Source organism: Lepidothrix coronata, unplaced genomic scaffold, assembly GCF_001604755.1.
Source record: "Lepidothrix coronata isolate B3197 unplaced genomic scaffold, Lepidothrix_coronata-1.0 Scaffold326, whole genome shotgun sequence".
In the NCBI taxonomy this organism is placed as follows: domain Eukaryota; kingdom Metazoa; phylum Chordata; class Aves; order Passeriformes; family Pipridae; genus Lepidothrix; species Lepidothrix coronata.
Window position 1 is genome coordinate 37,905 of NW_016690506.1, and position 15,016 is coordinate 52,920.

General features: G+C 44.9%; 1 protein-coding gene across 7 annotated transcripts in view; it reads left to right on the plus strand.

Annotated features, from left to right (window-relative positions):
• The first annotated feature begins 244 nt into the window (after positions 1-244).
• IKZF2 (IKAROS family zinc finger 2) overlaps positions 245-15,016 on the plus strand; it is a 118,387-nt gene continuing 103,615 nt past the window's right edge. For 5 of the 7 annotated variants that reach the window (XM_017838151.1, XM_017838153.1, XM_017838157.1 and 2 more), the window contains exons 1-3: positions 245-555; positions 3,247-3,295; positions 4,024-4,128. In XM_017838151.1, coding sequence (XP_017693640.1) covers positions 3,262-3,295; positions 4,024-4,128 — 139 coding nt within the window. In that variant the 5' untranslated portion in view covers positions 245-555; positions 3,247-3,261. Of the gene's footprint in view, positions 556-1,911; positions 1,970-3,246; positions 3,296-4,023; positions 4,129-8,956; positions 9,037-15,016 lie in introns of those variants that run through there. The other 2 variants (XM_017838152.1, XM_017838156.1) reach the window with 2 other exon arrangements.

Sequence of the window (15,016 nt, forward strand, 5' to 3'; positions counted from 1 at the left end):
GTGTGAGGGAGGGAGAGAGTGAGCGTGCGAGGGAGGGAGTGTGTAAATCTGTGTCCGTGTGTGTGCGTGTGAGGGAGGAGGTGTGAGGGGGAGACTGAGTGTGAGGGAAAGAGCGCGCGCGCGCGCGTGTGTGTGTGTGAGACGGAGCGTGTGAGGGAGGGTGTGTGCGCGTGTGTCTGTGGGAGGGAGGGAGTGCGCGCGTGTGTGTGAAGGAGGGAGTGAATGAGCGTGTGTGTGTGTGAGGGAGGCAGTGAATGAGCGTGTGTGTGTCTGTGTGTGTGAGGGAGGGAGGCAGGGAGGGAGCGCGGCCGCCGCCGCCGCCGCCGCCGGATCGGTTTCTCGGGGTTTGACCAGCTGTCCCAGGCTAACCCTCTGCTCTCTGAAGATGGAGGAAGTAAAAACAGGATTACCCTTAGCTACGGCTCCTCCGCCGCCTTAGTCCCCCCACAGCCAACTGCCGTGCACAAACACACCTCCACTGGGCAGAGGGAGCCGACACTAATAAACACACAAACAAAAGGGGGATGGAACTGACTCACTGCCTGCGCGGCTGAGGTAAATCTGCGCCTGGCTTCTTATTATTTCTCTCTTTTTCTGTTCTTTTTTTTTTTTATTATTTTGTTTTTTCCCCTCCTCCCCTCCTCTCCCTCCCCAGTCCCCCTTTCCCCGGCGGGAGGAGGGACAGCTCCGTCCGGTGCCGGGGGTACGCGGGGCTCGGTCCGTCCGTGCGGGTCTGTGTGTGCGGAGGGTCCCCGAGCCGAGCGCGGCTGTGCAGCATCCCCGCGGGCGCCGATGACTTGTTGCTGGTAGCCCAGAAAATAAAAAATAATTAAAAAAAAAAAAAAAAAAAAGACCACAAAGACCAGACGAGCCCGGGGCCGGAGCCTTGGCGGGTCTCCCCGGTCCGTTACCCAGCCCGGCCCCGCTGCCATTTCCCTCGGCACCCGCCGCCACCTGCGCGCCCCGGGGGGCTGCGGCCTGCGGCGGGGGGAAGGGGGAAAGGGAATGGAATGACAAGCGAGGCAGGACTTCCATGACTTTGACAGGTTGTGGCAGGGGTGGGGAGCGGCAGAGATGAGGCGCGGAGCCCGGCGTCGCCCAGGGCCGGAGCGGGGAAGTTGGCCCGGCTCTGGTGCGCGGGGTGTGAGTGCGCCCGCCGGGCCCCCCTCGCCCCATCCCGCCCCGCATCCCCTCACCCCTTCCCGCCCCGCATCCCCTCCGCTCCCCCCGATCCCGTGCCGATCCGTAAGGAACCGGTGGATCAAGTTTTCCTCTCTCTCTTTCTCTCTCTCTCTTTCTCCCCCTCTCTCTCCCTCTCTCCGCGCTGGTTAATCGCATTGCTGTAGCAGCGGCTGACCTCCCTCCCTCCCTCCCTCTCCCTCTCTTTTTTTTTTTTTTGTTCTTCATCTTCCTTCAAAAGTATGTGCCATTCCTGAGCGAGTTTCCCCGCCGGCTCATCCCGGGGCTTCCCGGCTCCCCGGCTCCGCATGCCCCACCTGTAAGTGCCGGGGGCGGGTTTCTCTCCCCTATCCTTCTCTCCCTCACGGTCTCTCTCTCTCCCCCCGCTCCTCCCGCCTATAAAAAAAAATATTTTTCCTAAACTTTCTCCATCTTTCTGTGTCTTCAGCTCGAGCGAAACACTCTCCCTCCATTCGTTGTGGAGAGAGAGGTTTAGCAGCTGGGATTTACCATCACCAGCCTAAAAATGGTGACCAAACTTTTTCTTTCCCCCCTCCTTTTCTTTCTCCTCTCCCCCTTGAAGAAATAAAAAAAATTAAAATCAGGCCGTGTTTTAACTTCGGTTATGGATGTTTCTGTGTTTCTTTTTGTCTTCCTTTCTCTTCCTCCTCCCTTCCTCCCCTTTCTTTCCTTCCACTTCATTGGCTGGGATGATCTTTCCCTGTTGCTTCTGATGTTTCTTTCTTTTTCTCAGTGTGTGCCTGCCTACCTGGACTAGGGGGAAGATAAGGTAATTTTGAAGGGCTTGAGGAAGTGGCTTACCTGTTCTGAAAACTTCTGGGGGTTTTTGAGATTTCTTTTTAAGAGTCGTGAAAATCAGTAATTGAAGAGTTTGGTAGCAGCTGGGCAGGTTGAAATTTAAGTGTTATGTGCTGAATGCCTTGGGAATTTGATCTGCTTTATACCAAAGAAGAGCACAGAGAAAAGTATTTATTTGTTGGGGAAAGGCGGGGAGCAGGGGGGAAGGAAAGAGGGTTGAGGGAGGGGGAGGGAAGTGGTTTTGGAGACAAGAAGTGAAGCTGCCTGTTTTCCAGTAAGTAATGGAGAAATTCCAGGAGCCAGGGCTAAATATACTTGGCGATCAATACAGAAATGGCTCATTGTGAATAATTTAGCTGCCTGGTGCAGTGAGAGTTTTGAAACTAAAGGCAAAAAAGAGGCTGTGGAGGGAGAGAGGAAATAAAATTCTCCTCTGGTCATGTCAGATTCTTAACTTTTCCACTTAAAAGAACATAGTTATGATTATTGATCCCTCTCTTATTCCCCCCCCCCCCAATATATATCAAATGATAGCTAGGGGGTGTCATTCTATACAGTTACTTGGGTTTCGGGAAAGTAATAGCTTGTTCTGTGTCAGCAAAGTGCTTCCAGAAACTTTAAGATTGCTTCACACCACAAAATGTATGATCTGGGAGTTTTAAGTGTGATGTTTGGCCCCGTGCTGGGGTAGATAAATAGGATTGGAATGAACAGGTGTGTGTACAGGTGTGTGTGTGTGTGCACAGAGGTGTGAGACAAAGAGCTGGAACAGCTCTGTTGAAGGGGAACAGACACAGGAGGGTTTATTTTGTTTAGATCAGGATGGAGCCTCTTGTAGTGTGTGTGAAAAGAGCAATTGTTAAAGGTATCCATCTCCTCAAAGTCTGTTCTGGCTGCAAGAGCGGATAAAGCGTTGCCATCCCAGCTTGAACAAAACAAGTGGAAAGTCAGAGAAAAAACTCTCAAATCGGGCAAAAATGTGAGTGGGGCACAGAGAGAGGGGGATGGTCAGATCAGGATGATCCCAGTGCCACCTGCCCAAGAGGCAGCTGCATTTCTTTACTCACATAATTTACAGGAAGAGTTCAGTGATTTGCAAACGAGCACATGCAATGCACTTGTGTGTTTCTCTAGGCAGTGGTTGCAACAGCAGTAAAATGGGCAACTACTTAGGGCTTTAAGTAAGTTTAATCATTTAATGGTTGATACTGACAGGAGTCTCTGAGGGTGTACTTTTCTGCCTTGCAGCACTGCACTTTGACTATGGAAGCAGAGGCTGCTGATGGATATATAACATGTAAGTAGTCATTTCATTTGATTATTCTGAATTACTTTTCTTTTCCCACTATCCTTTCTATAATGCAGTCACCTGAAACTTTAGGTTCCTTATGTATGGTCTTTGCATTGATACTGAATTAATAGCATTTAAATATAAGCTCTCTGTATGACTGAGAAATGCATGGGGATGGGTGCATGGGTGAGTATCTCTAGGTTTAAATGTTTGCTGGGGGTAAATGAACTTGGCAAATGAGAGAAAGTTTGTCTTCAGAAATTCAAATTGCAGCCAAAACCTTTTTATGCCTTTCCCTATGCATTTCTCTTGTTTTCTTTGTGGGGGTTTCTGTAAGTGCTTTGTTTGACTGTCAGTTAACCCTGGGCTTTGGGGGGAAGGTCTCTATGGTGAAGTACTGTTCTAGTCTTCCCCTGCCCAGCCTGGATTGTCGGTGTCTGCTAATGGAAAAGTAATCCTAACTCACTTGAAACCAAGCAGCTGGGGCAAAGTTTGTCACAGGTGTGTGTGTAAAAGACTGGTGACAGTGGGTATGAGGGGGCTCTTAAAAATCAGTCAAACGTTTGTTTGTGTCCAGTGGGAGTCCAGATTTTACAAGCTCTGGGAAGACCCCACCAGTAAAAGGAGGGAAGGGCAGGGGTGAAGGGAGCGAGCGGGTTGTGGTTCTTGGTCTTTGTGCAACTCTGCTGAAGAAGGGGATGGAAACTCACGGGGGACTTGTTTTGTGCACACAGGTGACAATGACTATTCTCCTGAGAGGGAGCACTGCGGCATGGCCATTGACCTCACCTCCAGCACTCCCAATGGCCAGCACGCCTCCCCCTGTCACATGGCAAGCAGTAAGTCTCCTCTTAAGCCTGTTTCTCTCTAGCAGAGGGTTGGGTTGGTCTGGTCCTCCGGGTCCTCGGCTTGCTTACCGGGTCTTAACCACTGCTGTAGGCACTGCTAATAGCAGAGGAGGACAAGGGAATTTTGTTGGGTTCGGTTTTGTTGGTTTTTTTCTTTCTTGTTCATGCTGGTGTCTCATCTAAACATGAACGGGATTACTAGTCTGAACTATCCTAAGGTGGCATTTGAGAGCTGGTCCTTACCTGTTCCAGGTAGGAAAACACTAGGCTTGACATATGCTGGTTTTGTTTCCTCAGGTTTTGAAATCCAAATGGAAGTTGGTGTTATTATTACTTGCTGTGCTTCCCAAAACAGCTTGAAGTAGCTTTATTTGAAAACAAACACATTTTATTTACAAAAAAGCTTCACTCTGGCAAAAGTATAAAGTTAAAATATCTGGGTTTGATGACAGGTTGTATTTTACTGTTCCATACAGTAACTTCAGCATCCTATTCATTACTTCAGCTTTGCCTTTGCAAGTCCAAAAGTGGCTGGGATAATTGGGAGTTTATGGCACTTGGTCGTTGCCTCTAACAAACTGAAAGGATTTTGGTTTAGAATGTCGGGGAGAAACTCAGAAAATGTAGAGTTTTGGGAGTCTACTGAGAGTGTCAAGTGCTGATAATATTTCTGTAATTAATCTCATGCTGTCTATTGGAGGTGGATAAATATAGTTTACACGCATTTCATAAAAGCAACATTCTCTCTTTTCTGTGTGTGAGTGCTGTAGGTTGTTTTACTGGTGGCTACAGTGTTACATCAAGATATTTACCTTAATGTAACCTCTCTACTTGTATTCAAGCAACCATGTAATATGCTTTGCTTCCAACATACCTAGTTTTCTTTCTGGTTTGTGTGTGCTATAGATACATATCTATCTTTTTAAACAGGGTATTTTTATAATACCCCCCCAAAAAAACTGTATGAAAAAAAAATAAAACCAAAACCAGAGCTTTTAGGGTTGCTAGCTTGAAAATACACAGTAGATTGACTTCAAAGTTTTTCTGATTGAGAAAAAGATGTTACTTTCCTTAAGAATTCTTTCCTCCTGCAAATTATGAGTAAAACACAGTTTTATGAGCCTTTAAAAATGAGGGTTATTACAAAGATCTCCCAATTATATACATGTTGCTGGAGAATATGATTGGTAATACTGTGGACTGAACTTTATATGACAACCGCCCATAATTCAGCATCTTTAGACAATTCCAGTTGTACGGCACTGGGAGTCTGATGTACTTTATTATGTTGTAAAAGTTTTACTACTCACTTTCTTCATTTTCTTTGTTTCCTTTTTATTAATGGGAAGGCTTCATTGGAAGGGAAAAAATCTCCGTGTTTTAAATCTTCTTTATAATCTAGACTAAAAATCAGAGTCAAATTGGGGAATAAAAAGATCTGGGAGGAAGCAATGCAAAAACTCTGTAACACATTCAATATTTTCCTGTTCACTGTGTTAACATTTTCAGTGGTTTTTAAGCTTTGTTAGTTCTTGCAACACACATGTATCTGCAGCCTCGGTGAATATCTTGTTTTTTTAGAGGTGTTTTTTGGTCTCTCACAGGTGTCTCAAATGCTTTCACCACTGCTGCTCTGTGTTAAGCATGTGCCGCTGTTGAAAAACTAAGGGCTCTGCCTGACTTTCCCAAGCCAAGCAAAACTCAAGCTTCTTAAATTTGTTGTAATTTATTTGCTCTTTGCAGGCTCAAGAATGTTTTTCAGAGAGGCGGTTTGTGCTGCCTTAAACATGGGAGGTATTGATCAGAGGTTGTCGGCTTTTGTGGCAGCTGTTATGTTGGTTCATTTAAGGTTTTTGGCCAAATCTCGAATCTGGCATGTGTAGGCTAAATCTCCAGGCTGCGCTTTAGAGCTTTCCACCTGTTTTGCAGGGCATGGGAAATCCTTTTAAAGGTTTGGTAACCCAGGGACCCGTGACCTCTTTTTTTTTTTTTTTTTTTTTAAGGAGTGGTGGGGATGGGCAGGTAAGGAGGAATAGCTGTTTGAAATATTTTTTATGAATTCGGTAGCTCCAAATGGATTGATCCATCATCCATAGTTGTAAGTGGAGGAAGTAGCAGTGTTATATTTCTGTATGGTTTGATGTCCAGTGGGTCACTGGAGACTCAGCGATGTTGGCTGCTGTTATAGTGAAGCCCAGAGCATATCATTCTGGCTGGGTAGGGCTTCTTAATGGAGGAGGTGACATGGGGATCAGACCCCAAACTCCAAACATTTCACTCCTGGTTTGGTTGCTCGTCATCCCCAAGAATGGTTGGCCCTATTTGGCTGTGTGCTCTGGATGTGCACCTGCAAGGTAGAGATCTAAGTTTTCACCTTTGTTCTTGCATTCCATTAAATTGTTTTGAACCACAGCTCTTAATTTAGTCTGAATTTGTGTCTGACTCAAAAGGAGAAACACCATGAGAAGGAAATTTCTTGGATCTGCACCGAAATGACTGAGTAGTGCTCTCCCAGCAACAGCAAAATTATGTGCTGGGTAAAGAGTTTTTTAGTTCATTAGCCCTTGGCAATCTGTGTTACTACTTCTGTCTGGGCTACTGATGTTTTCAGGTTTGATTCAAAAAGGTTTTGGGTTAAATGTTTTGGCTGCTGCATCCTTTAACCTATTATCATTTTCAAGTATCTAGATTATATTTGTAGGTTATGGTTGGGGCTGACACTCAATTTTCCTTGTGAATGAGGTGATCCTGAAAGATGAATCACGCTAAATCGCCTGTCATAGCTAACTGATGATCTTACAGATACCTGCCTTTAGCAGAACACTGCATGTGTGTTGGCAGATGCTCTGTTCTAAAACACTCTATTGTAGTTTTATGTAAGCAAAGATTTCAAATACATGTAAATAGTCAAATCTAATAGGTTGATAGATCATCTCACTTCTCTCGACAGCGAAAGACAAATTAGTGTTATACCTGCTGAGTACAGATGATATATTTACGTAGCCCCAAATCTGGAAGTCCAGGTTTTCTTCTGATCTTCTGCAGGAAAACTCTTCCAAAGGCTGACACCCAGAGCTGGGCGTCAAAGGCCTGCTCAATTAACTTTGTGTTGGTACTAGAGGGTTCTCTGCATGGCCCCAAGCCCTCCTGCAGACCCCACCGAGTTCAAGGGAGTCGGTCTTGTTTTCTTCAGTGAGTGTTAAACTGGGCTATAAGTGATCAGAAACCTCCGAATGGGAGCTGGCATGCTAATTAAAGGCTAATGGGGAATCCTTATAAAAGAGGCTTTAAAAAGAAATAATTCCCAGTCACCTCCTCATAATACCACACTGAGTTCTTACTGCAGTTATTAGAGATATTTTTTTTCCCTGTAGGTTAAAATGGACCTAGAGGAATGTCTGCTTTAGAGACTGCAGGGGCACAGTCATTCAATTAGTTGACTCAAACAATTCTTTGTATAGGATGAAGGATACTTCTCTAAGATCACTTGCCTGGTATCATATGGAAAATAGTAACAGCAGCTATTAGCATCTGACAGTCAGTGGCAGAGGCAATTTCCCCTTAAATTAGAGACTTGACAGTGGGTGTCCCAGTTAACTTTCTTATCTTTCCTTTCACAGACAAAAGGAGCCCTTAAATGAAACAGAGTCGGAACAATCATAAATATCAAACCCAACATCTGATGTTTTAAACTGATTAAAATTGTGGTACACTTTCAAGAGGTGTTTATAGTAGCTTGAAGTGTTACTAAGTTATGAGAATTAATTTATTAAGAAAATGAGCCATGTCGGCTGACTCTGTTGCAGAAAATAATGAGGGGACTGCATTTTCTTTGTGGTGGGTAACAATCACTCTGTCTGACAAGATGGCTAATTGGGACAACAGTATTAAGGGTAAATGATTTCAGCAGCGATATTTAAAGTGAACTTGGGCAAGGTTTTATTGTAGTGTAACCAATACTATATTCCCAGTGATCAGGGTGGACTATCAGTTGCACTGGTTTTTTGTAACATCAGAGCCCCAAATCTTTCTCGATTACTTTCATTTTTCAACTCTGAATTGTCATACAACCCCTGTTTTGTCACAGTTATGTTGCCCCTAGGAGAAGGTTATGTGTACCACAGCTGTATCAGCACATCTGTAGGGATAAAGAAACCTAACTGTTGAGCCTGGCTTTTGGAATGAAACTGTGTAAAATTAGAGATTGTTCCATGCCTCCATGGCAAACAAGCCTTACCATCACCGGAGTGCCCTGCCCAGGCACATGAGGATGGACCTTACACTGGGATTCTTTTTGGCTCAGTATGTGTTGTGGTTTTTTTAGTAGGATGAGGTGATGAAGGCTGAACCTCTGCAGGAGGCTTTTCTTTAGGGAGGATGGTTGAAGCTGGTTGGATTGGGCTGCAGAGGGGGACTGAATTGGTGCTTTGAGGCAGTCACTCCCCTGACATGTGCACTGGGGCATGAAGAATTCTGTCTCCAAAACTTCTGTGCTCTGAACTAGGGATTTAGGTCTCCAGTTCCTCCAAATATCTTGGAAAGTGTGAAACATGGCATATGGTGCTAAAAATTCAGACCAGATTACCTCAAGATGCTGAGGAATCTCCTCTCCTCAGCAGTTAAGGAGTAGGGTAGGCAGCATCTATTGGTCTGGGTATCTTTGGTCCTGCCTCAGTGCAGAGAGGTGGACTTTTGACAGTCACTTGAGATGTCCTTTGGTCTTCTGTGTCTGACTTTGCAACCTTGACAGTTTGTTTGGGGAGCTCAGCTGTGGAATCGCACGGTGATGCCCAATAAAGACATACCTGTGGTTTTGCAGGTTGAAGGACAGTGAAGATGGACTTTGCCAAGATGAGCTCAGACATGAGGGATGAGCTCAATAAAGTCTGGCAGGGAACTGTAAGTAGTGAGGTCCTTTGTCACTCACAAGAGCACTGTCTGTGCTTCAGTCTTTTATCTTAGACTCCCTGAGAATTTCCAGGGCAATAATAGTCATCAAAGTATTAGCCAATGGATTTAGCTTTCTTGAAGTTTAAGGATGAAAATGAAAAGGTGATCATTGGGCTTGAAACAGAAACAGAGGTTTTTGTCCACATCTAAGAAACCAAAGTTTTGCAGAGTAGTGTTACACTGTTTCTTGAGGGGGAGAAAAAAAAAAAGAAAGCCAAACAGAAAAACGGGTTACCTGGAAATTAAATGTTCCTGGGATGTACCGTGAATTGTTGTACCTCTGATTTTTCACACTGGTGTGGTTGAAATCATGAACTAGTTCCTCTGATACAAACTGTGTGTAAATGAACACCAAGTAGTCACTGAAACTAGTAGATAAGTTTGAGTAACTACTATCTGTGTAGCTCACACTGCATCGGTGAAGGGCTCCCCTACGTATTTATCTTCTGTCACAGTCCTGGCATTCCCTATGGAGTCAGATACTCGCCTGCAAAAACATTCCTCCCTCTCAGTGAGTGTTATAATGAGGGTGGAGTGAAATGATCAGTTAATCTCATTAAATAGGTTTTTATTCATTCTGATGGAAGTCTCATGAGAGGTCATCTGCCAGGGCTTTGTTGCAGTACACACCTTTCTTTGGGAGCTTCTGTTATTCTCTTGGACTGTCAGGTTCAGTTAACTTTCCCTGGTACACACCCTATTACAACACTCAGTGTTCTTGCTAGCTCGGTAGTCAGCAAGTTTTCAGTGTTTGCTTCTGGAATTTCAGTTCCTTTTCAGACATGCCAATGAAAAGAGCAATCCTCATCTTCCATGAAATATGACTCTTTGATAGCAGCTGGACAAGATACCCATTGGAGAGTTTTCCCTCTTTCCCATCTCTGGATCTGGGGGAAGGTCCTGTTGAAATCAGTGGGTATTTTCTCCTGGGAAATCAAGGCTTGTCTCCAGTTCCTGTGGGCCACAGGCTCTGTCTAGTCCTCCAGCTAAGTGGCAGTTTGCAGGTTTGCAGGGCTAAGTTTTACAGGCAGAGATGCAGCTGACTGTGCCACCTTTGTGCAGTACTGAGGGTGAGCAGCACTCACCCTCTTGGCAGTGCCAAGAGGACACCTTGAAGTGATGCTATTCTAGCTGGGAAGAGAAGGCATAGCTCCTTCTCCTGCTTTTTTTTCAGTAATCCCAGTGAATGAAATTCCTTGGGGGATCCACCTTGAGGCAGGTCTATAGAAAATTTAAGAGAAGGCTGAGCCACTGTAGTAACCAGACCTGTTGCCAGTCCAGGTGAGGAGACTGTGCATGTTGTCCCTTGCCTGAAGCAGTGGGTGCTTGTTTGGAGTCGGGCAGCTGACTGCTGCATCCCAATGGAGGGAAGCAGAGCTGTGACTATCACTGAGAAGCAATGACCATGACAGGTATGGCTCTGGAGTAGGTGACCAGAGGCCCAGTCCATCTCCCAAGTCTTGTCATTGTGGGGGAGTCCCTTGATGTTTCTGTGCCTCTTTTTTTTCCCCCTCTTTTAGTTTCTGAGTCACAGAGGCCAGAGATCACTTAGGATGGAGGCTTGGATGGTACATGTTAGCCTTTGTCAAAAGTAGGAAATTTTTTTGCAATTTCTACTTTGCTTAGGGGTTATTTTACAGTTAATTTTTGCAGCCGCACAGTGAGATGCATTCACAAGTACCTTAATACCAGTGCAGCTTATTTCCTGTCCCACACAGGAGTAACTGCAGTGGTCCTAAAGCAGCCTGTTCTGGTGTGATTACATCAGAGCAACCACAGGATTTTAACTCTTCTCACACGGCTGAGGGTTACCAGGTCTGTGTGTGGACAAACCCCTATTCACATTGCCCAGCAAAATGTGCCCTTGATCTGGAGCCAGGTCTACATTACCGGCTTCAGCTGGCACTGCTGTGTCTGCCTGTGGCTTTGAAGGACTGTAATCCCTCCCAGGCGGAGAGATGCTGGCAGAAGCTCCTGCTCTGAGCAGAGCCCTGGCTGGCAGGGTCACCTGCAAGTGCTGTTACAGGTGTTACAGTGGAGAGTACTGTAAAACAGCAGACACTGTTCCTGGAAAAGCACAGGGATGATTGATCCCCCTCACTTCTGTGCCGATAGGTCATGTCAACTTCTGTGAATTAGAATATCTTCTTTGTTGTTTTTTTTTTTTTAACTGACTTTTGCTTTCTCCCTACCTCTATTTTTGCTTTCCAGTTTTGGGGTTTATTCTTGTAATGCTGTGTGACCAAGGCATAGCACCACAGAGGTGGTGGACTCTGTGTGCATTGTGTCAGCTCCTTTAGCTCATGGTTGCTCTGTGTTTGTCCTGTCCAGAGAGGTCACTTCCCTTTGGTGAAGCTGAGGTTGGTGGTCAGAACCCTGTGTCCTCTCAGGGATGGGAGGAGGTCAACCTAGGGCCAAAGCACGCTCCCAGCCCATGTGTGGAGGATGTGAATGTCTGCACCTGCCAGCTGGTATTGAATAAAAAAGACAGCAAAGTTTAAGTGCATCATCTCCTACACAGGTAGGAGCCCCTCTTCTTAGAAGACTGTGGGTTTTACAGAAGGCATGAGCCAAGGAATCTGATTCACTCTGCTCTCCCCAGCATGGTTTCATGTTACCCAGAGAAGCTGCACAGACTGGTTTTCTCCACCCCCTTTTTCTGCTGTGGTGTTGGTACCACCTGTGATGCTGTTCTGGGCACAGGTGTAGTCACTGCAGTAGGAGAGAGAAGGGGAAGGTTAGTGGGGGTATTAAAGTCCTTTCCCTGTTTCTGGCTTGGAGAAGGCCTTTGTGGGACTCAGCTACTGTCCACCCTGAAGCTTAATGCAGTGGGGATGGAAGACCCAGCCACATCTTGGTCCTGCTGTTTCCAGGCCCTTTGTCCTGGGGATTGGAAGTCTGAGGCATTTTTTGAAGAAGGTAGGACATGCTGAAGTACCGAAAATCTGTTCAACTTGTCTGCCTCTCTTGTCTGCTTCTCATGAAGCTTCTGCTTATGTGAGGGGTTAAGATGGTCTGTGTTTCCTCTCCAGGTAATGGAAGATCTGGGCAGGGCTAACAGCAGAGATGCTCCACTGGCGGTTAAACCGCATACGTGACAAAGCTTGACATCCCGATGAGGGGGTATTTTCTTGTTTATCCCCTCTGTTTCTGCACTTGAACAAAATAAGTGTTAGACTGAAAATGTCAGTGCTGTGACCTTCAACAGTAGGCTGGAGTATTCTTGGCTCCTTTTTAATGGTGTTTCCCTTGCATTCCCCTCTGCCTCCCAAACCCCCTAATTCCATCAGAAGGAAGTGATGATGTCCTGGTTTTTCTCAGGGGGCATGTGTTCCCTCAGTCTGTGAAAGTTTTATGTTGGTGAGTGGCACAGAAAGCTGGCTGGAGAAGCCTGTGATATGCTCAAGTCCATGTTAATTTTTCTCATAACTACTCTGATTTGGGAATGCGTGTGTGCAGTTGTGTGAGTATTCACACGTAGTCTTTCTTAGACCTCAGCTCAGCTTTCAGACATTTTATTGTTGCCTTTTCAAGATGATCTAGCCATGAAACACAAACTGAGAGAATTTTTGGTAACTGTATCTGTGCATCTTTTAAACTTCAGCAGCATGAATAAAACACCCACTTTAGTCTAAGGAGCAGCAAACAGGATGGTGTGAATTCCCTTCTTTTGAAAATGAAAGAAGTTGCTTCTTTCTGTATGAAAACAGCAAGTCTATTTACACAGAAGAGGTATGAGGTCTATTCATTTGAAGATGAGTGGCTGTTCTCTTTAAGTTGTGGATGGTTTAAAAGTTTCCAGGAAAGCATTGCAGTAGACTGAAGACCTTGTTCTGGTTGGCAGCCAGGTCTGTGATACAGGGAGATGGCTCAGGCAAAAGAAGAAAATGGCATTTGGTTTTTAATCTTATTTCTTGAGAAATTGATATCCTGCAGGGTTTGCCTTGTCCAGATAACAGCCCCTGAAGGAGAATAAATCTTATTAATTAGTGGTTTCATATTGTGCTTTTAATTGTCTGTTCCTAGGTACAGGCTTTGTATTGCATGTGTGCTGTCGTGGTGAGGGGCCTCTCTCCCTGCACCTCTGGAGAGTCTGCCTGAGTGCAGAAATATATCAGAATACACCACTGGGCCTTAAATTCACTCAGTGCCTTAATCCTCATCACCTTTCAGATTTAGGCATGTCCTAGACATAGTTGTGAGTAATAGTTTTACAGTTTAATCTCCCAAAATTGGGTCAACCTTACCAGTTGTTTTGACCTTGTTACTGGCACAGGTGGTTCCTGGGTGAGTTTAATACATCTCTGTGCAGCTGTGTGCAACAATCTGGGGTATCAGCTTTACTTGAAACCCCCTGTTTGAAATTTTTCCTCTAGCTTAAATACACAGGCCTCTCTCTCCATCACTGTCGGGAATTATTCTTTGGATAAGCTATTTTTCTAGAGGGTAATGTAACAATGTCTCCTTGTTATATCGTGCTTTTTAAATTTTAAGGTGCTTCACAAAGGATACCAGTTGAAGAAATACAAATGAGTGAATAAAATTATAGGCTGAAGAGGTGGAGAAAAAGTAGGGAAATCAGTGTTAGTAGGAATTCAATTCCTATGGGTGGGAGGCAGTGATCTTCATCATTTGTGTATGTGACTTCAAATTATCAGAGTACAGGTAGCTCTCAAGAGTTCAGAACGGTGTTCTAGTTGTGTATTTAAGGGTCAAGTAGCGTATGACGTTAGCAGACCATGAGAGCTCTGTGAGTTTATTCTTGGCCTTCTTTTAAATTTGTGTTCTCTGAATGTCACAATTTATTTTACCAAAATCCTGTGTACTTACATGCGAATCCCAGAGTGTTCTCAGAGTATAAATGCTATGACCTGTCAACTGCCCCCAAATTACCTGATATCAAGTAGAGAATGTTGGTAGCTGAAGAAAAAAATAGGAGAATGTGTTCGGCCCTGGTTTCCTACAAGCCTGTACATGTGTGATGTAATAACACAAATGGAAGGCACTCCGAGAGTGTTTCGGTCACAGACGACAGAGAAGTACAGGCTTGAAAAATATTAGAATCATGCAATTCTCCTGAAATTAGGAAGCCAGAAAGAGGAGAGGTATGTGAACTGTGCCTCAGCTGAAGGAAAAACGATTAAGCGCCACCCTTTGCAAATGTCAAATGCATGGGAAAAAGTTGTTGGAAGCCAGTCTCCACTAAGTCTGCCGCTTGCAGAACCTACTTTTTTGTTAGATGTTTGTGCAAAATCACCTTGCTGGTCTGCCTGTGAGACCAGACATGACTCAGGCCATCAGCATGTAACATGGTTTCAGGTTACTGTCTTACTGCTTTTGCGCTAAAATGCTCTAAAGAACTATTTGCTTTTTTCTCTCACTTTTAAAGTGCTTCATTTATTCAATGTCATTAGTGCTATTGTTACTTAAATTTAGCTTCTGACTGGTAACCATTAAATATTAACAGCAAAATCAATAGTAGTAAGATTTTTGCTCTAGTAAATATATATCACATATATACTGAAAACCAAAGCAAACTGCAGTGCATTCCAGGAAACAATCTATAGTGCTGCTCTGTAACACTTTTCCTCATCTTTGTGTCAGGATGTTTTATCTGTGTCCCAACTGCAGCCATGTGTGCACCGTAGCCCTGGCCGTTCTTTTTGACAGCCCAGAACAACAGAGCCTTAGTAAAATAAAGTAGCATTTTCAGTGTAGAAATGTGAATGATAATTCATGATTGTAGTATAATTATCCAAGATTCCTTCACGACTGTGTGTATGGGGAGATCCTTAGGGTTGCTGTTGTACCTGGTGGACAGCACCCCAGCAGGTGCTCTGCTGGAAGCAGGGAATGGCCCTGTGGTGTTGGTTCTGCGGTGCTGAGGCTGCTCACTGTTGTCCACTGTGCTTTCTCAAACACGGGAATG